The sequence below is a fragment of the Protopterus annectens genome, chromosome 11.part0, assembly GCF_019279795.1.
Source record: "Protopterus annectens isolate FY-2018-M chromosome 11.part0, PAN1.0, whole genome shotgun sequence".
Lineage (NCBI taxonomy): Eukaryota > Metazoa > Chordata > Ceratodontiformes > Protopteridae > Protopterus > Protopterus annectens.
Window position 1 is genome coordinate 776,439,352 of NC_056745.1, and position 25,428 is coordinate 776,464,779.

General features: G+C 42.7%; 1 protein-coding gene across 1 annotated transcript in view; it reads left to right on the forward strand.

Annotated features, from left to right (window-relative positions):
* ATP6V0A4 (ATPase H+ transporting V0 subunit a4) overlaps positions 1-25,428 on the forward strand; it is a 563,239-nt gene that overhangs the window by 156,989 nt on the left and 380,822 nt on the right. The window contains exon 5 of the mRNA XM_044088210.1: positions 4,802-4,927. Coding sequence (XP_043944145.1) covers positions 4,802-4,927 — 126 coding nt within the window. The remainder of the gene's footprint in view (positions 1-4,801; positions 4,928-25,428) is intronic.

The following is a 25,428-nucleotide window of genomic DNA, read 5'->3' on the forward strand; positions in this document are numbered from 1 at the left end:
CCGTCAGGTTAGAGAAACTATCAGATGGTTCACTGAATATAGAAGATGTACTGCTGACAGCTGAAGATTGTTGAATAACTTAGGGCCAGATGTGAAATGTCTCTTTACAGAATTGAAAGGCACTGGTGCTTCCTTGTTTCCTGTTATACTACATTTAGTAGTATTGACTGTGTTGATTTAAAAGTGACCAGGATGGTAGTTGTTATACCTCTCCACATACAGACACTGAAATAGGAACAAAGGCCCTTGAAAAGTAGGAACATCCAACCAAAAAAATGGACATTTAATTTGTATAAAATCTGAATACCAAATAGTACATAACTCTTCCTGCTTCCTAAAGGGATGTGGGATACTACTCAGAAACACATATTTAAAAAAGAGGTTGACGAAAATGATGGAAAAATATGATTACATTATTAAAGACACTGTGTAATAATTTCTTGAACTATTACACTGGCAGTATACTGTGGTTTTCTGCTTACAAGACAACTTTAAACATCACATGTGATGAAGGGGATTCAGAAAATTGTGCGAAGGGGTAAACCAAATCTGAAAATAGGGATATACCTCCAAAAATGGGCACATCCTATACAAGGGTAAATCAACTGGATGATAGGATTGTTACTCCAAAATGTGAACAGATGAGAGGTCTAGTAGTTGTTTTGAAATGTTGTCAATGCTATGTATACTGCCTTTGCTTTCTTTTAGAAAAATATGAAGGGACATTTCTTGCTATGTAGTTAACTTGAACTGAAAGTCTGTGGGCTTGGCAAGCATAATACAAATATTTTTAACTGCTGGGACAACACTGTAGTAAAGATATCCCTTTGCATAGGTTGACTGGCACTATACACCAGTAAACTTTCTTTTTTTGACTGTCCGCGTCATGCCACTGTTTCCAGAGACACTGAAGGTTGGTTTCAAACATTCCAGAGAACCTAAGAAGGCCTTCTCATGTGCAGTATTGTATAAAGAACCAGAAAAATGCAAGGGATATAACCTAGAGCCATTTCAAAATGATACCAACTTTGAATGCATCCGTTGTGGTAACCATTTGAAATATTGGTACCTGCTAGAGTGATTCCCAAAATAAAGGGAATGAATGGCCAAAACAATGGCCTTACATATACTAAATCTGAGATGCTATTTCTCAGAATATTCACTTTTCTCCAAGGTATGTTGATCTTGGATTTGGTGTACATAAGTTTGGTGGGTGGGGGGGCTTACTTCCCACATTGGAGGGGAACTTTTGGGTAACTATTGGATTTTACTTATTCGACTCCCACCATGTGTCATTATCTATGCACCTTGCACCTGGCCACTGGTTTTATTCGTACTTATGATTTCTGCATTTTGCAAGCATTCTTGAGCCTGTGATTCGTTGCATTTTCTTGTGGGTTACTGTATCCTGTACATTTTACTACAACAGAGTTCATTTTAGATTAAGGGGGGGATTAGGTCTGCATTCTTGTAGCAGTAGAGATTAGCCTCATCTCTCTCTGAGCTTGGGAGTTTTTCTAGTTTGCTTTAAGTTTAATTTGGTGACTGGCCAGGGGGCCATTTTGATTGTATAGTCAGTTTCTGATCCTGTGTAAAGCTGACACATTTAACAATACTGCTCATTATGCAGCAGATTTTGGCCATGCCCTGCATAGATGCAGGCACTTCAAACTGAAACTATAAAAACTTTGAAATCTCCCCAGTTCTTAGTTGCACATGCATTGACAAGTATCACCCTCCAAGTTTAGTCTTGGATAGTCTTTTGCAGTCTATACTCTTACAGTATCCTAGCTAGCCAGCTGTAAATCCCTCTTGTACCATTCCCCTTGTAAAACATAATAATAGGATCTGTAACTATGGATATGCACTGTCCTACTGTCTCTGAAATTAACTTGGTGGATTTAGGCATTCTGAGACAATGTAGCAGGTGTTTCATACATATTGTTACAATGTAGCAGGTGTTTCATGTATATTGTTAACCACCTATTTCTGATGCAAACTGATATGATATGTGAGAGATGTAATTATACACTATCTCTGACAGTAACACACATAATATATTTATTGGCTAAAACCTTTTCCACCCCATATTGTCTTTTTTAAGTGACTTCCGCGGTGGTGCAGCGGTAGCGTTGTTGCCTCACAGCAAGAGGTTCTCCCATTCAATTCTCAGCTGGAGTGCGGGGACTGCTTTCTCTGTGGAATCTGCATGTCCTCCCCGCAGTTGGGTGGGTGTCCGAAAGACATGCGTAAATGTTCGTGCCTTGGTTGAACGTCGAGCTGGCACCTCGGCATTTATGAAAATCTACTGCCAATCATTAGTGGACCGGAGTTCTGCTGTGGCAACCCCTAACCGGGAAAAGCCGGAAGACAACAACAACTTTGTCTTTTTTAAGCATTGCCAAACTAATAAACCTTCCATCATAGCTAGTGCAACCCAGGAAAATCTAAAGGTGTTACTGCTCAATGACTATCACTGCTCTGGAAGAGGCTTCCCTTCCATGTGAAGCATAGTTATTCCCTAACTAAATTCAAGTGTAACTTGGACCAAAGGATGTGGAGTTGGAAATTTACCCCTGGTCTGGCACCTATGCCTCTTACAGACAAAAGCAGCCTGTAAATGCTTGCCCACCCTTTGTCCAAGCTTATAGCTAACCCTTAATATTACTCTGGGGTATCAAATCATGTCAGCTACATTTGGGAGATCATGGCTAGGATTAAAAAGGCTCATAGGGCCATTAGCCAAGTAATCATCTATGAAACTAACAAGGCACTATCTGCACAATGATGCATAGAGGTAGCACACACCACATCAAAGGCCAAATGTCAATGACTAAATGGAAGAAAATGCCATTAGAATGGTTGGCTATTCATGTACTAAATTATTTCAAAACTTCAGTGGTGCAGGAAGGTATTAATTTTGGTCTACTGGTCTTCATAGTGTTTGCTTCACACATCTGAGGGAATACAGACAAGCTCTACCGCTTCATTGATAACACAAAGTTAGGTACAGTAATGGAGATTGAAGAGGGGTGAAATGAAGAGTACTGAACTTGGTACACAGTGACCATTGTCTAAAACATCAGCTGGGGGAGTGAAATTGATAATGACAGAGTAGGAAAAGGGTCTGTGGGTGACTTTCATACGTAGACTGGACCACAAGGAGCAGTGTGATATGCAGAAATTTAACCTCTGGGGAGAGACTACAGAAGGTAATTCATCTGCTCTACCTGGTCCTGAACAGGTTACAACTTTGAGTGTTGTTTGCAGTTCTGGAAACCATACAAGAATATAGATATCAAGGTGCTGGAAAGAATCCAGGTGACTCACCAGATGGTTGTGTGGGATGGTACAGGTTATGACCAATGAATAGAAAAGCCAGAGATCTTCTCACTAGAGAGTGGACAAAACAGAAGAGACATGGTATGGGTAAACAAGATCATATCAGGCAGGTATAAGAGGGTCATTCTGCAGGGAAATCGTAGGAGATGTATGGTCACAAACATCAGATTGTATAGATAATTACTCACCGAATCTGCAAAAGTACTTCATAGTCAGGGCTGAATACTCATGGAATAGACTGTCTAAACAGGCACTGGAGAGTGAAGCCATGGAGGTATTGAAGATGTCACAGGACAAGTAGAGAAAGGGTGATGGAATAGAAAAGGATGAAGTGGGTTAAAACATTGAATACATTTGAAGGGCAGATGGGAGAGGCTAATTGCCTCCTTTTCACAATAAATATATCTGATTTGTGAAGCTTCTCATTCAGGGAGTGGATCCTTGGAAGTTTGGTCTCCATTTATCTGTCTGTTTGCCTGTCTAAATTTCTGTCTGCATGTTTGTCTGTCTGATGTCACAGCTATCTTGTAGCTATGTGACTTAAAATGCAGAAGTGCAGAAAGAAGGAGTGTTTCTATTTATTGTTAATGGAGCTGCTACAAAAATAAAAAAATAAAAATATTGAAATATTATTGTTATTGTCATTATTCAAATAACTTCATAAACTTTTTTACGGAAGTGTCCCAAAAGACTTTTTAGAACAGTACTTTTATTAATTTTGTTGAACCCCTTTGCCATTGGTCCTGCTGAATGTCATATCGGAAATGTTATATATAGATGCATATTTGTACCATGAGTATTTTACAGATATTAGCAAGCAGAAGCAAGTCACAGAATTAGACTCAGGGGAAGAGGTCCATATAAAACAGGTAGCAGTATGTTTAACTGAGATGGCTTTTGTTGAATGTTGCTTGTTATGATGTTGTCAGATGAATTTTAGAAACTTGTACTGAGAGACTTGCACCTTTCTCACATTAGGCTGCAGAATGTGTGTTAATTGTAACTAAGAAGGTGGAGCAGGGGATCTCCCCTGCATTGGGGTGGGGGGACCAGTTCATTTTGTAGTGTGTGATCATAGTGAATGCCATTTTGAGAATTTTGCTCACTGAAGGGGCATTCATCAATATCATAAAACCTGTAAGACATGCCTTTTGCTTACACGTACACATAATTTTGACAACTAAACCACCATGACTGACTGAAATAGAAGCTGTCTAGACTGAAGACTGAGGGTGCTTAGGATAGCTATGTCTAGTAGATGTCTTCTTTTGTATTTGTGGCATTGATTAAAGATTAAGCTTTTGTTATTCTTTCTTGAGTTCCCAAGAAATCAAATCACAGATGACTTCTTACGGTAATAATGTTCACATTTCATTAATCCTCATTTATAAATTTTAGCTTTTTTATGGTGAAGTTGCTTACATTTCATGTCTCACCAATATTTATTAATAATTTGCAGGCTGTTTTGGAGAAGTTGGAGAGTGAACTGCAAGAAATTAATCAGAACCAGCAGACCATGAAACAGAACTTCCTGGAATTATCTGAACTGAAACACCTTCTCAAGAAAACGGCAGACTTCTTTGAGGTGACACTCATTCTTGTCTGATACTTTTCTATATCATTTATTATTTATTTATTGATATTTGATTACTGGGAAAATCTGACTGGGAAGATCCTCATTTTCAGTGGAGGCTTAGGGAAAAAAATATTACAAAAACATTTTAAGAACAATGATTTTATAATCTTCAAAAATAATACAAAAATATATTTAGTTTAATTATACCAAATGAAACATAATGTGAAAGCATTGGTTAAGAATAGCTACAATGTACATGACAATGATTTAATATTTAGAGAAATTTTAGGCAGTTTGGAGAACTTAAAGGTAAGTTAGTATAATAGAAACAGGATTTGCAATATGAAGTGAGAGAAAAAAAACAGGCTTATGGCATATTTAGAGAGTCAGTGGAAAGAAATTGATTGAAGTAAAGAAGTGAGTGAAGAGTAAGGAGGTTTAATATTCGAATAGGTACTTGTTCAAATTTAGGGATATAACATTTATATGGAGGCTGAATAAGACCAGAGCCAGATTTTGGCTAGGAAGTCTTTCAGACTGGTTTTAAAGGACTGGAGGCAGGGTATTGACCTGATGGATACAGGTAAGGAGTTCCAGGCCTTAGCATGGTATAAGAACAGATCATGATCAGCAGATTTGATTGGTTTATGGACAGTAAGGAGTTCTTGGTCATTGGATCATAATGACCGATTGGGAACATAGATGTGTAGAATGGCATTTAGTGCCAGACAAGAAGATGGATGCTGTTTAACTTTACAGGTGGTAAGAAGCTGTGTATATGTTAGTTGATGTAGTAGTTCTAATCAATTTAGGCTTTTTAATGCTACAGAGTGATGGGTTCTGAAAGGGGTATTTGCTGCAAATTTGACCACTTTATTATAGCTTTGTTCAAGTTTTGCTTTTTGTGATAACTGGATATTAGTAAGGATGGGAATGCCATAAAGTTGTGAAGGAAGGTGGTAAGAAGTGGCAAGTGTAGTTATAGTTGCATTGATGAGAAAGTTTGCCTCTGCAAAGCATCCTTAGTTTTGGGTCAGTTTTTTTGTAAAATTTTGTATTTGCAGGTCAAATGTAAAATTATCATCCACTATCATCCCTAATAATTTGCTATGAAAACTGACTTCAGTGTTTGTATTATTAAGAGAGGGGATTTTAAATTTTATTTTTTTCATGAGAGGGATTTTTTGGGAAAAAAGAAGTATTTTTTGTTTGAGCATGAGTTGTGAGTTTCAAAGCCATGTTTCAGTAGCTGTTAAAGCTTCTTGAGTAATTTTTTGGAGATGTGCCAGGTTGCCTAATGTACATGTGAGTGCGGAGTCATCTGTGTATTGTATTAAGGAGGCCTGTTGTGTGGATGTGTGGAGAGTATTGGTAAGACTGTTAAAGAGAGGGGACCAAGGATAGAGCCTTATTGTGTAATGGTGGTGACTGGGAGTTATGGATAGAGGGAGGGTGCTATTTTACTGACTGATAGGTATTGGATAAGAAGCTTTTGAACCATAGAAGGGTGGGCTGCGATAGACCTAGTGAGAACATTTGAAGTAGATGTTTGCTGTGACAAATTGTGTTGAAGGCTTTAGACATGTCTAGAAATAAGCTGGAGACTAATTTGCCAGTTTATCTGGCTTTATTAACAGTATCTATAAAAGCCAGAAGTACAGTGTTAGTACTATGGGAGGGATGGAAGCTGTGCTGTGTGTGGGATAGGAATTATTCTGTGGGAGATAGTTTAGCAATTGTTTTTGAATGCATTTTTCAACTATTTTGGAGAGGGGGATAAGACTGTTATAAGTTGAAAGTTAGTGTTGTCTGTTGAATTTCCTCCTTTGTGTAGGAGGTAATGTATAATTGTTTACAGAGAAACAGAATGTGGGATTCCTGGCTTGACCTGTTTATAAGGACTGAGGCAGGATAGGTAATGCCATTGGCTGTATTTTAAAGTACTCACTTGAAGTATTGTTTGAGTTTAAGAGTAGTTTTCTGTAGGATGTGGGCATATGTTTGAAGGTGAAAGTAGATGTGGTGATATGTGGCTGTAGGGCAGGGTTGGGACTAATTGATGGGGAATCCTTGGTTAGAGATGCCACACTATGTATGCAATAAGAATTGAATTCTATTGCAGTTTCAAGTGGTGAGTTATTGGGAGAGGGGTTACAATTGAATTTTTGGCCGGGATGTAAGTGGTTTCTTTAGTTCTGTTTTTAAGATATACTGAAGTCTATAAAAAGGGCTGTTGCACATTTTTGTCAGGTAGTTTAATAGTATTTAATGAATATAACCTTTAACATTGCAATATGTTGGGACAATGGAAACTCTTAAGGACAAATTGGAACCTTGACAAGTGAGGTGCAGTGTCTGAAGTGTGCAGTTAGTAAAACACAAAAGAGGAGATGCTGCTAGTTAGTATGCACAAAACAGATGTATGCTGGGGTATAATTAACAAAGATATGACAAAGCAGTGGATATGGACAATTAGATCTCAGGTTGCATTAAGAAAGATATTTCCAATTAGTAATAGATTTTTTAAGTTTGTACTTTTTGCTATATGTTACCCCTCACTGAAGGGATCACATGAAGCACTGTGCTTTAAATTAATATGGCAGGCTGAAATGGATATTGATAAGGACAGGTAAACAGTGCAACGGCTGTGATAAACGTAATTTGGGCTGGGCAGCTGAGATGTCAATATGTGTCCTGGAAAATAGTGCAACGGGGAGAAGATGAGACAAAGGAGAGACAGGATGCTCATGAGAAAATGCTGTAAACTAAAGGATGCCTAAGACTTTACAAAATAAATCTGTTAGAAAGACAAAATATCACAGAGCCCACAGACATGTGATGAAGCCAGTGGGTATTTATAGATGGATATAAGTATTGCACAGAAACAGTGGTAAATATCTGAATGAGAAAACATCAGAGGCCATCAGTTTTGTATGGGCAAGCACTAGGGAGTTTCCTCAGAGGGACAAGAGAAGACATATGTTACAGCTGTCTAAAGTTCACCAGTGTTAAGGACTTGAGACAATACAACATATATGGTAATATATGGATTTGTATCTAAAAAAAAACAATTATTGTTGTTACTGTTCTGATAAGAATATCATTAACATTTCAGTCTTTCAAAGCCAAATTTTAATGGACTGAAGTTTAACTGAAAGCTGCTTCTCAGACAACAGTGATGACATTGTAAAACAGCATTACTACACTTGCATTGGCCAGAGGAACAAAATTTGCAATATTACTAGAAATTAACCATTGTGTAAATGTAATGCAAATGCATCATTGTATAAATATGTGTTATGGTGTTTCCTATAATGCAGAGAGTTGGGCAAAAAGTAACAGCCACTTGGAATGCTGAACCTTACCTTGCCAGGTGGCTAATACTGTATAACACAAGCACAGGCAACATAACTCATAACCATCATTTTTCCTTAAATAATTTTTAACATTTATTTACAGTATTATCTCTCAAACCTGACATAGTTTTTTCAATATTTTATTGAAATTTTGTATACAGGAACAAACACACTTACAGTAACAACTACTTGCACAAGTGTCTTTATTGTTTCTTAATATATACATCATTATGATTCATTAAACAGCCAAAAATAATAAAGTAATCATAGAATGTATATGACTATATCTCTTTAAGTTCAGTTTTATCCAGAACTTATATTCTGTTGTTGTTTTATAGGTTCATAGGTTCATACTAGGCTATCTGCCCTGGGGCAGTTATAAGCCTAAGTTCACAAAAGAAATAGTCCGCTTTCCCGCACAATAAAGGGATTTCCTCCAAAGCCAGAAAAATGTTCCTTCACCGATAGTTGCAAATAAATTTATTGAATAGCAAACAGTTAAAACAGAATCAGTTTATATGTAAGAAGAGCTGGTGGTGTTGTTTGTTTGCTGCTAACTTTAAGCCAAACCAAGAAACGGAATACCGATGTTGGTTTATGGTATATGATGGACTGATTCTGTTTTAACTGTTTGCTATTCAATAAATTTATTTGCAACTATCGGTGAAGGAACATTTTTCTGGCTTTGGAAACTTTATTGTGCGGGAAAGCGGACTATTTCTTTTGTGAACTTTGTGTTTTTGGAGGAGGTTTGTGCTTCTGTGGTTACAGTTATAAGCCTAGCCCGATTCTGTATGCCTTACGCCACCCCTTGATTTGAGTATACTGTGCCCTTTTTAAGGTTTAGTTTACTGTGCCTCTGTCTAATAGTGACACGAGAGTAATCCCTGGGACAAACCTACGATCCCCCATCCACCTATCGAGATTCTTCTTGAAGAGATTCAGTGAGGTGCTCTGCCTCACATGAACTGGAATTCTATTCCAGAGCGAAGGGAGCCTCTGGGTTATGAACCTGTCCCTCCAGCAAGTTCTATTTATTTCTGTGCTGAGGTTCAAGTCCCTCGAGCGTGTGGCTCTAAGGGATTTAGATTTACTGAGGTGGAGCATGTCCATTAATTCTGGATTTGACATAGCTTTGTATGTCAGGCATAGATCGCCTCGAAGTAGGCGGTATGCAACTAAGTAGAGCTGGAGTTTTTTTAACCGAGCAGCATATGGCATCTGTTTGAGACCCTTGATCCTCTTGGTGAGATAGTTTTGGGGTCTTTCTAATTTGCTGCAGGTGTTGGGTAAGGTACATCCCAAAAGGGGCATTGTATTCTATGATGGGCCTGATGAGGGATGAATAAAGGGGCACGATTACCTCTCTTGATCTAGATGTGAAACCCTTTGTGATGAGGTGGGCTATGTAGAAGGTCTTTCTAATCACTTTGGCAATGTGGTTTTCAAAGGAGAGATTGCTATCAACTTGGGTCCCCAGGTCCCTAATAACTTTCTCTGTACTTAATGGGTTTCCGCCTATGTGGTAATTTGTGGGCACATTGTTTTTGTCAAAGGGTATGACTATACATTTTTTGGCATTTAGCTTTAAACCATGGCACTGGCACCAGTTATCTGTCTCTGTGAGACCTTTTTGAAGGATGTTTGTGTCAGCTGGAGAGTTGATTATGGCACCCAGTTTGCAGTCGTCTGCGAACTTGGTGAGCCATAGTCCCCCCACGTTTGCCTGTACCTTGGAAAAGTATATACCGAACAAGAGTGGTCCCAGGACAGAACCCTGTGGGATGCCACTTGTGACCGGTTTCAAGTCTGACATGGCTCCAGCAACTCTCACTCTGTGGGTTATGTCTTTGAGCAAGTTTGTGACCCATCTTGTGACATAGGGGTTTATATTTAAGCTGGATAGCTTATCTATGATGCCCGAGTGGGGTATTGCGTCAAATGCCTTTGCAAGGTCCAGATAGGCTGTGTGGACCACCTTCCCTTCATCTATGGCTTTGGTGACTGTTTCGAAGAAGTCAACCAGGTTCAAATGGCAGGATCTGCCCTTGACAAAGCCGAACTGGGTAGGATCTAGTGTCTGTAGGTCCCCAATGTCTTTGTTTATGAGCTCCATGATGATCCTCTCCATAGCCTTGCAGACTAAGCTAGTCAGGCTTATGGGGCGATAGTTTCCAGGGTCCGTAGAGGATCCAGCTTTGTGGAGTTGGTCCACTGTTGCTGTACGCCATTTTGTGGGCACATATCCTGTAGTGAGGCTGAGATTGTATAGCTGTTTTATTTGAGGGATTAGTTCCTCTTGGAGTTCATGTAGGACGCAACCTGGGACGCCATCTGGTCCCATGGAAGCAGTGTTTTTTGCTTTGGAGAGGGCAGCCTTCACCTGAGCATCAGAGATGTTTGGGAGGCAGCCCTCTGCCGGGATAGATACTTGCTCTTTTGGGGGGAGGGGGTGGAGAAGTTTGCACTGAACCTGTCTGCCAGGATATTGGCAATGTCTGTGGGTTCAGTGTATTTTTTGTCATTTAGAATCAACTCAGAACACGTCTGGGAGTTGCATCCCAGGTTTCTAACATAACTGAAAAAAGCCTTATGATTGTCTTTGGTGTCCTGTGCAATTTTTCTCTCGAAGCTAGTCTTGGAGGATTTTATGAGGGATCGTAATTTTTTGCTAGTACTGATCAGAGATGCCTTCCCTATTAGGGATTTTGCTCTATCATGTAGTAGCTTCCTCCTTCTGTTGTACAGTTTATTTATGGCAGGGGTCCACCAGACTGGACGCCTGCCTTTGGATGATTGGGTCTTGGTTTTGTTTGGGATAGCATGATCCATGCATTCCTGGAGATGTCCGTAGAATGCGTTTATATAGAATTCTACAGTTTGGGCCGTAGTTTCCACTGGCCCTGGGGCCTTGAAGGATTCCACTTTGGTTTTGAGAAGTGAGAAGTTCGCTTTGAGAAGTTTTTCACTGTGGTTTTCTGGGCTGGGGGTGGGGTCGGGATGTGGACATCCAGTGAAATTAGTTTATGGTCTGATCTTACCAATGAGGGATATACTTCTGGTGTGGAGCATAGAGTCCCCATGTTGGTAATGATCAGGTCTAGTATGTTGTCCCCTCTTGTGGGAGTGGTGACTAGTTGTTCCATAGCATTTGAGTTTATAATTTCCAGGAACCTTTGGGCTAAGGTGCTGGGGCTTGAGTAGTGCTCCCAGTCAATGTTTGGGTAGTTGAAGTAATCCAATATAATGGTGTTCGGAGAGATCTTTATGTTCTCCAATGTTTTCAGGAAAGCCGAGTGGGATTCCTGACTTTGAGAGGGTGGTCTGTAGGATGCTATAAACTGAAAAGCAGTCTTGCCCACTGTTAGTTGCACATGGATGGTCTCTGATACTTCGTGCAATGCCACTAACCTGGAGGTGTGGATATCCTTGATAAATATAGAAACTCCCCCTCCTTTTGTGGTTCGGTCCGGGTTTTGGGGCCGAAAAGCATGATATGAGGTATAGCCTGGTAGTGCTGGGGTGCTCTCTGGAGCCTTGAACCAGGTTTCTGTCACTGCACAGATATCGATGTTCTCCATACTGAGGAGAGCTTTGAGTGCGTGCATCTTGAGGTTAAGACTTCTGGCATTTAGCAGCATTACCCTTAGTTTCTTGTTCCTTGTGCTGTCTTTGGGGATGGGTTTGACTTTTGAGCCTTGCCTAAATGATTGTGGTTTTATTCATTTTCATCTTAATAGTAAATATTTCTTTTTGACATGCGACAGTCAGAATATTTATAACTTCTGTAAATGAAGGAATAACTTAATTTTTCGAGTTCTTCGTATTCAGTTTCTTGAGAATTGTTGATATGCTTCAGAGAAGTGAGAATTGAGCTCTGGGTACACATGTGGGAGCTGCAGAATTAAATTATATCAAAAGTTTATCTGACATAAATTTATCAGACCACAATCATTGCAAGAAGGATTGACTTTTTTTTCCCTAGTTCCACTCAGGGGACCTTCCCTCGATCCTGCCTGGCCTTGTGGAACTCCTCTCAGCTGCCACAGGGCAGGTCCACCCTCATCAGTACTTCTGTGGAGGGGACTGCCTCCGGTGCATATGACGGACTTTACAGGAGGCACCCACCATCAGACTCCCCTCATTCTGACAGGAGCTCTCCTGGTCTGGTCATTTTCTGCTTCACTCTCCCTGCTGAACTTCCATTCTGGAGGGGGCCTGAGCCAGACCCCTCTCATCTGGGCAAGACCTTTCCAGGTCTGGTGGCTTTATGCCTCACTGTCTCTGCTGGATCTCCATTGGGATGGACCTCCTTCCCTGGCCACAGTCCCCTCTCAGGGCCTCGCTGCTTCCACGTCTCCTTCTGGCTACCTAATTGTTACAGATAATTCACACCTTCGTGCCTCTCAGGGGACATTCCCTCTGATCCCACCCAGCCTCAAGGAAGTCCCCTTGGCTGCCAAGAGGCAGGTTTGTCCTCGTATTGACTTCCTAATCATTCTGACTTACAAATCCAGAGCCTCATGTGGGTCTTTGTAATTCTTCTGGGCCAGAGATATGAGGATGGGGGCCCTTGCACTGTCTCTCACCACTGCAGGCTGCCCTACTGCTTTGGGGCACCCCCACCCTCAGGTCCAGTGTGAGGCTGGATGCCCTTCGCCCTAGCAGGAACTCTCCCAACCCTGCTGCTTTCCACCCCACTTTCCCTTCTGGACTTCTTTCATGGGAGGGCGTGACCACATGCCCCATACCAAGGCCGGAAATCTCTAGGCCCCACCACTGTCTGCCTGGTGCTCCCTTCCAGACTTTGTCAGGGAGGGAGGCATGACCATGCATCCCTCACCCGGTCACTGCTCTCCAGGCCCCACCACCATTTACCTCATGCTATCTTCTAGATTTTCATCAGGGTGGACCCCTCCAAGATTCCCTTCAACACAGCTGAAACCTCTGTTCCCAGCTATGGTCCTCCCCTCAGGGCCCTGCCACTTCCACATCTCCTGCAGGCTGCCTAATTGTGCAGTATCATTCCTGCCTTGTTGCCTCTCAGGAGACCTTTCCTGTGATCCCACCTGACCTTGCGGAACTTCCCTTGCCTGTTGAGGGGCAGATTCACCCTCATTCAGACTTCCAAATCCCCCCAACTTACTGATCCAAAGCCTCATGGAGAACTTTATAATTTTTCTGGACCAGCACCCCAAGGCAAGGGGCCCTCAGGTGCTCTCTCTCTCTCTCTTTCTCCCATGAGTTGCCTACTGCATCTGGACACCTCTGCCCTTGTGACTGAGGGTACGATCTGACACCCTTCACCTGAGCTGGACTTCTATCAGAGAGATGGGCATGGCTGCAGGCTCCATAACTGGATAGAAGCGCTCCAGGCACTAATGCCATCTGCCTGGCACTATTTTCCGGACTTTTATCTGGGGGGCACTGCTGCCCCCCCCCACCCAGACAGAAGCTTTTCCAACCTGCTGCTTCCTGCCTCGATCTCCCATCCGGACTTCTGACTGGGAGGGGGGCATATACAGACCTCCCTCACCAGAGCAGGCACTCTCCTGGCCCCACCACTTTCTGCCTTGTGGATCATTCTGGACTTCCATTCTAGAGGGGGTTCTGGGCCAGATCACTTTCACCCAGGCAGGAGCACTCCTGGCCTGGCTGTTTTCTGCCTTGCTTTTCCTTCTGGACTTCCACTGGGATGGACCCCCTCTGGGCCTCCACTTCTACCCAGCCGAGAGAGAACACTCCTTCCCCAAGTGTTAACCCTTGTCTGGGTCCCTCATGCTTCCATGTCCCCTGCAGGCTACCTAATTGTTCCAGATTATTCATGCCTGGTTCCTTTCAGGGGACCTTCCATTTGATCCTGCCCAGTTACGTGGAACTCCTCTCAGCCACAAGGCCTTAACAGGTTCTCATCTGGGACTTCCATCACATTGTTTCTCCCCTCCGCCCTGCACCTAGAGCTTTCAAACTCACAGGGGAGATGGTCCTGGGTCCCTGCATTCCCACACTCTTGTGCTGGGCCTATGTTTCTCTCCTCTGTGGAGTGAGGGTCTGATAAATGGGCATTGCTTCAGGCTTCCTGGGTCATGGCCTCCATGGTGGTGCTGTTGCCATAGTGGCACCCCCCCGTGCTGAGTGAAGAATGGGAGGCCAACCAGAGTCTCCCAGTTGGCCCTGGGTCTGAAATGCTGTGACAGCCCTATCTCCCCTTTGCAGGGAGCCTGGAGGATGGGATCCCAGATCTGGCTTCCCCTGATGGCCCTTGGTCTGTCTGCACAGACTGCCAAGTGCCCCAGCCTACCTCAGGTTTGAGATACTGCAATGGTCCTTTCTCCCTTGAGGCATGGGCCCGGTCCTTCACCGGACCATTGACCCACTATCCAAGGAGCCATGGCCATGTCCCTGGTCATGGGGTCACCCCTCCCACACTGTGGCAACCATTAAGCCCAGGTCCTTTACTGGAAAGGCTCAGACAGACTCTGCCACAGCTTGCTGTGTGGGAAAGGTTAGTTTGCTTTTTATTTCTTGTATTTTGTATTACTGTATTCCATTTTTCTATTTTGTATACTGTGATTTGTTTTCTTTACACTGTGTTTTACTTGTATTCTGCTTTTAACTGCATATTAAAACTTAAAAAGAGAGCACAGGGCTGTCTCTTGTGAGTCAGAATTTCTTCCCACCCTCTCACCCTGTTACTGTTGTGTTCTTAAACACCACTATTTTTCTAGTTGCCTGCCCCTTATGTTAATTTGACCATATATCTCATTTCCTCTCTCCTTTTACTGTCTGGTGTGAGTAAGCACAAAATTATCATTTTTGTGAAATCACTCCCCTTCAACCATTTAAATTTATTGGCCATCCTACTGTATTCCATAGTACCAGAATACAAAAGTGCCCAGCCCCTTTCAATCCATCTTGCTCTTTGAAAAGTAGCGGCTCTCCACTAAAATTTAACTTTTTAGAGAGCCAAAAACTTAAGTGTCCCACTTTCATATTTAACTGTTTAGTGCACACTGTAATGTTTAGGATATACAATTTTTTCTTACCTTTAAGCATCTATTGCAAGACTACCAGTTATTGAAGAGCCCGCATTCTGCCTCTCAGTAGTCATCTTGGGATTAGTGCTACTGTTTTCTCCTGGTGAGAGAAGGGGTACAGTGACATTATTTCCTGGAGACTGCTGATCATCAGAAAGCCTAATAATTCTTATCCTGGTGAGAATAGGAGCAGAGTGCATTGATTCCTGACTGTTTCTGGTTGGAGAGAGAGTGTTTGTGCTTAACGTACCTGATTGGTCTGGTTGCTATTCAAGGCATCTACCAGGAAAAGGCTACAAGCCTACAGACCCTTGCATCATCTGGGACAAGACTGTGGATCACCAAACAGGCTGTGGCCTACTTCTCTTCTTGGGATTGGTGCTAGCATTTGGCTTCTCATGAGAGAAGAAGCAAAGGAGTATTGTATCCCAACATAGTGAAGCCTTGGTGAGACCAGCATTAGTAGTAGCCAGGCAGTAGCCATTCATGCGACTCCCCTCTTTTCATCATTCTTGACAAGCTAATTCTTTGTTTTCAGTAAGTACTGCTTGATTTGTTTTTAACTTCAGAATATCTGCCTAAATATTTCATCCTTAAATTTTCAGGGTCTAAGTATTTGTTTCCCCTCCAGTGTTTGGCAGTGCTCTGTACAGACTCAGACACCTTGAGTAACATTTTTCCCGTAAAAGCACAGTTGAAATTTCATCAATATCTAGTTGCCACACAACAACTAGTTTGCAGTGACAAACACTATCCACATAGTTGCAAACTGGATACTCCTGACAGTGACTGATATTCTCACTCCAACAGTCTAATAAATAAAAAACGGTCTGTTGCCATGGATATGAACTTTCCTACTGTCTCCATTACCGGCTTGGTGGATATGGGCTTCCTGAGGCAATGTACAAATTGCTTTATATTTACTGACAACCAGTTAATTCTCAAACAGGCTGATATGGTATGTGAGAGATGTATTTACATAATGTCACTGGAGGCAAAGCTCTCACATAAAAGTACTCCTAATAGGTTCATAGGTGTGCACTAGGCTAATGGCCCTGGAGCCCTTACAAGCCTAGCCCATAGAAGTGCCCTGGCATCATGTCACCCAATGCTAGTTCCCAGTGCCTCTATCAAGCAGAGCCACTGGAGTAATTTCTAGGGTGAATTTTCTATTTCCCATCCACTCATCAAGATTTCTCTTGAAGAGGGCCAGTGATCTGCTTGCATGTATGGGAAGTCTATTCCAGAGCATGGGCAATCTCTGGGTTATATACCAGTCCCTCCAGCATGTTCTGTTGATTCTAGTAATGAGATTGAGGTCTTTGGACCATGTGGTGTGGAGGGATTGGGATTTCTTTAGATGTAGCATTTCTAACAGAGCTAAGTCAGACATGGCTTTGTAAGTCAAGCAGAGATCGCCTCTTAGTAGTCAAGTAAGGTTGTCAGTAGTACGCATGCTGCGCCCATCACGCACAACTCAAAGCAGACATATAGACCCACATATACTGAGGCACTTACATGTAACCTTCCTAAACTACAAAGACCTCCTAGAAAATTTACATGTAAGAAATACCCTCAGCAGTCCCAAACACACTCTTTCAAAACAACACTCACATCAGCACATAGAGCTACATCTCATGGAGTCTCTACCTCTAAGCCCATAAGGCAAGTCACCACACAACCCAACATTCTAGTCATTGGAGACTCCATCGTAAGACACACTGATGTTCCTTTCACCAGGCTGAGTAAGGAGAAAGTTGCAGTCAGTTGCTTATCAGGGGCTAGGATCTGCCACATTACTTATGCACTCATGTCATTAGATCACAATTACTAATATGACTCAGTCATAGTCCATGTGGGAGTAAATGACCTGAGACGTACCTCACTAGGCTATATGAAGACATCATAAAGCTCTCAGAATATGTGTCTCAGGCTGGTATGAGCCTAGCATTGAGCAGCATTTTACCTTCTCCATGGATGATGCCACAATATGAAGAAAAGATAATTGACTTTAATAATTGGCTTAGTTTCTGATGTCATTCTAAGGTGGAGCAGTATTTGTCAGCATGGAAGGAGATAGTCAACAGACCACGCTGCTTTGCCAGGGATGGCCTGCATCTCTTCCCTCTAGGCTTTCAAATATTAGCTAAACCATTGTCTTCCCCCATAGTGCCTTTTTTAGGCAATGCCAAACTGAAAGTACTTCCGACATAGTAAATCAAAACCAAGAAAATCTAAAGGTATTACTGCTCAATGCAAGGAGCCTAAACAAAAAACTCCACTCCCTAGAAGCTCTCTTTACCTTATTGAATGCTGATGTCTGTGTGGTCACTGAGACATTATTTAAAGCCACTGAGAGCACACCAACAGTGCAAGGTTATAATGCCTTCCACACATTTAGACCAGCTACTTCACAGGCAGGGGCTAAAAGTGGAGGTGTCTCTATTTACATCAAAAATAAATATACTTCAAGGCGGTCAAACAGGGCAATGCACTTGAACAGCTCCATGTTTAAATCACCATAGGTAAAATCCAATACCACTTCCTTGCAAGCTATAGGTCCCCCTCTATGATCCAGGAAACCCATGCCATGTATTTAAACTTATTAGAAACACTAACCATCCAATCCAATACCATATTCATGGGTGATTTTAATTACCCCACAATTAACTGGGAATCCTATACGACATCAAACGTACATGCACATTCCTGGATTTTGTAAACCCAAACTCCCTGCACCAGATACTCAATACACCAACCAGGGGTGCAAACATACTGGATCTGGTGGTCACTAGTATGGGAGACTGCTGTACACCCCCTACTGTAATGCCTTCACCAGTAAGGTCAGACCACAAAATGATCTCCTTTGAAGTAAAAATAAAACCTGGACCACCAGCTAAACCTGGAATATTCAGGAACTATTCTAAGGCTAACTTTTTGCTATTAAGTGAGAACCTGGCAAAATTTCAAGCCCCCATAAACCATGAGAACACTTCTGCCTACGCAGAACTGTTCACAGAAACCCTGTACGAACATGTTAATAGCTGCATAGAGGCAACTGCACCCACCAGGAAGAAGTACAGAACTAACTCAAAAAACAAGCCACCCTGGTGGAATCACAAAATTAATTGGATGTATAACAGGAGGAAGAAAATCATGGCAAAAATTAGGAGGTGCAGCACTCAGCAGGGTAAAGCGCTCTCATCAAATTAAACAAACAACTCAGAGGGCACATAGTCTACCAAAACTAAATTTGAGGCAAGTTTGGCCTCCAAGGCCAAGGACAGTCATAAAGCATTCTTTAGCTATGTCCGTAACCTCAAAGGCAATACACAATTGTGTGCAGAGCTCATTGTAAATGAGCCACCTATACTGAGCCAGAAGATATAGGAAACCTCCTGGCTGATAAATTCAGCTGCAACTTTACTCCTCTCTCCCCCTCAACCTTCCCTTAGGATCTTATGGAGGGCCCCTAATGCCATCTGGGCATGGCTGCAGGCTCCATAACTGGATAGAAGCGCTCCAGGCACTAATGCCATCTGCCTGGCACTATTTTCCGGACTTTTATCTGGGGAGCACTGCTGCCCCCCCCACCCAGACAGAAGCTTTCCCAACCTGCTGCTTCCTGCCTTGATCTCCCATCCAGACTTCTGACTGGGAGGGGGGCATATACAGACCTCCCTCATCAGAGCAGGCACTCTCCTGGCCCCACCACTTTCTGATTGTGGATCATTCTGGACTTCCATTCTAGAGGGGGTTCTGGGCCAGATCACTTTCACCCAGGCAGGAGCACTCCTGGCCTGGCTGTTTTCTGCCTTGCTTTTCCTTCTGGACTTCCAATGGGATGGACCCTCTCTGGGCCTCCACTTCTACCCAGCCGAGAGAGAACACTCCTTCCCCAAGTGTTAACCCTTGTCTGGGTCCCTCAGCTACTTCCATGTCCCCTGCAGGCTACCCTAATTGTTCCAGATTATTCATGCCTGGTTCCTTTCAGGGGACCTTCCATTTTGATCCTGCCCAGTTCGTGGAACTCCTCTCATCCACAAGGCCTGCTAACAGGTTCTCATCCTGGGACTTCCATCACATTGTTTCTCCCCTCCGCCCTGCACCTAGAGCTTTCAAACTCACAGGGGAGATGGTCCTGGGTCCCTGCATTCCTACACTCTTGTGCTGTGCCTATGTTTCTCTCCTCTGTGGAGTGAGGGTCTGATAAATGGAAGAAAAACATTGCTTCAGGCTTCCTGGGTCATGGCCTCCATGGTGGTGCTGTTGCCATAGTGGCATCCCCCCGTGCTGAGTGAAGAATGGGAGGCCAACCAGAGTCCCCCAGTTGGCCCTGGGTCTGAAATGCTGTGACAGCCCTATCTCCCCTTTGCAGGGAGCCTGGAGGATGGGATCCCAGATCTGGCTTCCCCTGATGGACCTTGGTCTGTCTGCACAGACTGCCAAGTGCCCCAGCCTACGTCAGGTTTGAGATAGTGCAATGGTCCTTTCTCCCTTGAGGCATGGGCCCGGTCCTTCACCCGGACCATTGACCCACTATCCAAGGAGCCATGGCCATGTCCCTGTGGTCATGGCGGGGTCACCCCTCCCACACTGTGGCAGCCAGTAAGCCCAGGTCCTTTACTGGAAGGCTCAGACAGACTCTGCCACAGCTTGCTGTGTGGGAAAAGGATAGTTGCTTTTTTATTTCTTGTATTTTTGTATTACTGTATTCCCTTTTTCTATTTTGTATACTGTGATTTGTTTTCTTTACACTGTGTTTTACTTGTATTCGGCTTTTAACTGCATATTAAAACTTAAAAAGAGAGCACAGGGCTGTCTCTTGTGAGTCAGAATTTCCTCCCACCCTCTCACCCTGTTACTGTTGTGTTCTTAAACACCACTATTTTTCTAGTTGCCTGCCCCTTATGTTAATTTGACCATATATCTCATTTCCTCTCTCCTTTTACTGTCTGGTGTGAGTAAGCACAAAATTATCATTTTTGTGAAATCACTCCCCTTCAACCATTTAAATTTATTGGCCATCCTACTGTATTCTATAGTACCAGAATACAAAAGTGCCCATCCCCTTTCAATCCATCTTGCTCTTTGAAAAGTAGCGGCTCTCCACTAAAATTTTACTTTTTAGAGAGCCAAAAACTTAAGTGTCCCACTTTCATATTTAACTGTTTAGTGCACACTGTAATGTTTAGGATATACAATTTTTTTCTTACCTTTAAGCATCTATTGCAAGACTGCCAGTTATTGAAGAGCCCGCGTTCTGCCTCTCAGTAGTCATCTTGGGATTAGTGCTACTGTTTTCTCCTGGTGAGAGAAGGAGTTCAGTTACATTATTTCCTGGAGACTGCTGATCACCAGAAAGCCTAATAATTCTTATCCTGGTGAGAGTAGGAGCAGAGTGCATTGATTCCTGACTGTTTCTGGTTGGAGAGAGAGTGTTTGTGCTTAACGTACCTGATTGGTCTGGTTGCTATTTGAGGCATCTACCAGGAAAAGGCTACAAGCCTACAGACCCTTGCATCATCTGGGACAAGACTGTGGATCACCAAACAGGCTGTGGCCTACTTCTCTTCTTGGGATTGGTGCTAGCATTTGGCTTCTCTTGAGAGAAGAAGCAAAGGAGTATTGTATCCCAACATAGTGAAGCCTTGGTGAGACCAGCATTAGTAGTAGCCAGGCAGTAGCCATTCATGCAACTCCCCTCTTTTCATCATTCTTGACAAGCTAATTCTTTGTTTTCAGTAAGTACTGCTTGATTTGTTTTTAACTTCAGAATATCTGCCTAAATATTTCATCCTTAAATTTTCAGGATCTAAGTATTTGTTTCCCCTCCAGTGTTTGGCAGTGCTCTGTACAGACTCAGACACCTTGAGTAACATTTTTCCTGTAAAAGCACAGTTGAAGTTTCATCAATATCTAGTTGCCACACAACAACTAGTTTGCAGTGACAAACACTATCCACATAGTTGCAAACTGGATACTCCTGACAGTGACTGATATTCTCACTCCAACAGTCTAATAAATAAAAAATGGTCTGTTGCCATGGATATGAACTTTCCTACTGTCTCCATTACCGGCTTGGTGGATATGGGCTTCCTGAGGCAATGTACAAATTGCTTTATATTTACTGATAACCAGTTAATTCTCAAACAGGCTGATATGGTATGTGAGAGATGTATTTACATAATGTCACTGGAGGCAAAGCTCTCACATAAAAGTACTCCTAATAGGTTCATAGGTGTGCACTAGGCTAATGGCCCTGGAGCCCTTACAAGCCTAGCCCATAGAAGTGCCCTGGCATCATGTCACCCAATGCTAGTTCCCAGTGCCTCTATCAAGTAGAGCCACTGGAGTAATTCCTTGATGAATTTTCTATTTCCCATCCACACATCAAGATTTCTCTTGAAGAGGGCCAGTGATCTGCTTGCATGTATGGGAAGTCTAGTCCAGAGCATGGGCAATCTCTGGGTTATAAACCAGTCCCTCCAGCATGTTCTGTTGATTCTAGTAATGTGATTGAGGTCTTTGGACCGTGTGGTGTGGAGGGATTGGGATTTCTTTAGATGTAGCATTTCTAACAGAGCTAAGTCAGACATGGCTTTGTAAGTCAAGCAGAGATCGCCTCTTAGTAGTCAAGTAAGGTTGTCAGTAGTACGCATGCTGCGCCCATCACGCACAACTCAAAGCAGACGTATAGACCCACATATACTGAGGCACTTACATGTAACCTTCCTAAACTACAAAGACCTCCTAGAAAATTTACATGTAAGAAATACCCTCAGCAGTCCCAAACGCACTCTTTCAAAACAACACCCACATCAGCACATAGAGCTACATCTCATGGAGTCTCTACCTCTAAGCCCATAAGACAAGTCACCACACAACCCAACATTCTAGTCATTGGAGACTCCATCGTAAGACACACTGATGTTCCTTTCACCAGGCTGAGTAAGGAGAAAGTTGCAGTCAGTTGCGTATCAGGGGCTAGGATCTGCCACATTACTTATGCACTCAGGTCATTGGATCACAATTACTAATATGACTCAGTCATAGTCCATGTGGGAGTAAATGACCTGAGACGTACCTCACTAGGCTATATGAAGACATCATAAATCTCTCAGAATATGTGTCTCAGGCTGGTATGAGCCTAGCATTGAGCAGCATTTTACCTTCTCCAAGGATGATGCCACAATATGAAGAAAAGATAATTGACTTTAATAATTGGCTTAGTTTCTGGTGTCATTCTAAGGTGGAGCAGTATTTGTCAGCATGGAAGGAGATAGTCAACAGACCACGCTGCTTTGCCAGGGATGGCCTGCATCTCTTCCCTCTATGCTTTCGAATATTAGCTAAAACATTGTCTTCCCCCATAGTGCCTTTTTTAGGCAATACCAAACTGAAAGTACTTCCGACATAGTAAATCAAAACCAAGAAAATCTAAAGGTGTTACTGCTCAATGCAAGGAGCCTAAACAAAAAACTCCACTCCCTAGAAGCTCTCCTTACCTTATCGAATGCTGATGTCTGTGTGGTCACTGAGACATTATTTAAAGCCACTGAGAGCACACCAACAGTGCAAGGTTATAATGCCTTCCACACATTTAGACCAGCTACTTCACAGGCAGGGGCTAAAAGTGGAGGTGTCTCTATTTACATTAAAAATAAATATACTTCAAGGCCGGTCAAACAGGGCAATGCACTTGAACTGCTCCATGTTTAAATCACCATAGGTAAAATCCAATACCACTTCCTTGCAAGCTATAGGTCCCCCTCTATGATCCAGGAAACCCATGCCATGTATTTAAACTTATTAGAAATACTAACCATCCAATCCAATACCATATTCATGGGTGATTTTAATTACCCCACAATTAACTGGGAATCCTATACGACATCAAACGTACATGCACAGAGATTCCTGGATTTTGTAAACACAAACTCCCTGCACCAGATACTCAATACACCAACCAGGGGTGCAAACATACTGGATCTGGTGGTCACTAGTATGGGAGACTGCTGCACACCCCCTACTGTAATGCCTTCACCAGTAAGGTCAGACCACAAAATGATCTCCTTTGAAGTAAAAATAAAACCTGGACCACCAGCTAAACCTGGAATATTCAGGAACTATTCTAAGGCTAACTTCTTGCTATTAAATGAGAACCTGGCAAAATTTCAAGCCCCCATAAACCATAAGAACACTTCTGCCTACGCAGGACTGTTCACAGAAACCCTGTACAAACATGTTAATAGCTGCATAGAGGCAACTGCACCCACCAGGAAGAAGTACAGAACTAACTCAAAAAACAAGCCACCCTGGTGGAATCACAAAATTAATTGGATGTATAACAGGAGGAAGAAAATCATGGCAAAAATTAGGAGGTGCAGCACTCAGCAGGGTAAAGCACTCTCATCAAATTAAACAAACAACTCAGAGGGCACATAGTCTACCAAAACTAAATTTGAGGCAAGTTTGGCCTCCAAGGCCAAGGACAGCCATAAAGCATTCTTTAGCTATGTCCGTAACCTCAAAGGCAATACACAATTGTGTGCAGAGCTCATTGTAAATGAGCCACATATACTGAGCCAGAAGATATAGGAAACCTCCTGGCTGATAAATTCAGCTGCAACTTTACTCCTCTCTCCCCCTCAACCTTCCCTTAGGAAATATCATCAAATATAACTCCCCCTATTATCACTAGAGAACAGGTCCTTAATGCTCTCTCTAAGACCAAGAATACTGCATCAATGGGCACAGACAATATCGCAAGATGTCTTTTAAATAGCATGAAACATGACCTGTCAGGGCCTCTGGAATTACTATTTAACTGTAGCCTCCAAACAGGCTTCATGCCTCATGAATGGAGAAACGCAACAGTCATCCCTCTACACAAAGGTGGGTCATCTACAGACCCATAAGCTTCACTAGTCTTATATGTAAAGCCATGGAAAGAATTATCAGGGAGATTATCAATAGAGATATAGTAAAGCTCCAAACACTGGACCCAACCCAATTTGGTTTTGTCAAGGGAGATCATGCCTACTGAGCCTGGTGGACTTCTTTGAGAAGGTCACCAAAGCAATGGATGAGGGCAAAATTGTTCACACTGCCTACCTTGACCTGGACAATGCATTTAATACAATATCCCACTCAGGCATTGTTGACAAACTCAAGAGGTTAAATACAAACCTGGATGTCACCCAGTGGATAGCCAAATGGCTCACTGACAGGACCCAGAAAGTTAGAATTGGGGAGTCCACCTCTACAAAGAGGGATCAGTCCTTGAACCACTTCTTTTTGGCATTTACTTCTCAGACATCAAGGGCAATGTCAGTGGTCTCTGGCTGACTAAATTTTCAGGTCTATAGTAGAACACCAAAGTTTCAGAACTTCGAATGTTCTAATATCGACCCGTATTCTTCGAAAGCTGAAAATATCGAAGCTACAGAAAACCAAATTGTTTCCTAGGGAAAGAATTCAATTGTCCGTTTCTGTTGCTTTGGTATTTTCAGCGCTGTGGTGGAAAGTTATGGGTAGGGTTCAGGTAAGTGTGCGATGGAGCATGGGTTAGGTTAGTTAGGGTTTGAGTGCAGGTTAGGTATGTGTGCGATTGTGTGGATGTGAGGGTTAGAGTGGGTTAGGTGAGTTAGGGTTAGGGCGCGGGTTAGGTATGTGTGTGATTGTGTGGACGTGAAGGTTAGGGTGGGTTAGGTGAGTTAGGGTTAGGGCGTGGGTCAGGTAAGTGTGCAATTGTGTGGACTTGAGGGTTAGGGTGGGGTAGGTGAGTTAGGGTTAGGGCACGGGTGAGGTGAGTGTGCGATAATGATGGACCTTAGGGTTAGGGTTTGGGTGGATAGTTAGCGGTGTATGTATAATTTAGTGTAGGGTTAGGTGTAAGATTTTAGTTGTATGTGTGTGGATTGCTGTTTGTTTGGTGTGCTTGTGTTGCGTGTATGTGTTTTGGAGCAGCAAATTTTTTCCCTAGGAAAAAATTTGCTGTTCTGTATGTTCGATGTTTTCAACTTTTGTTGAATAGGGTTCGATATCAGAACATTCGAAGTTTTGAAACTTCGGTGTTCTAATATAGACCCTAAATTTTCAGATGATTGCAAAT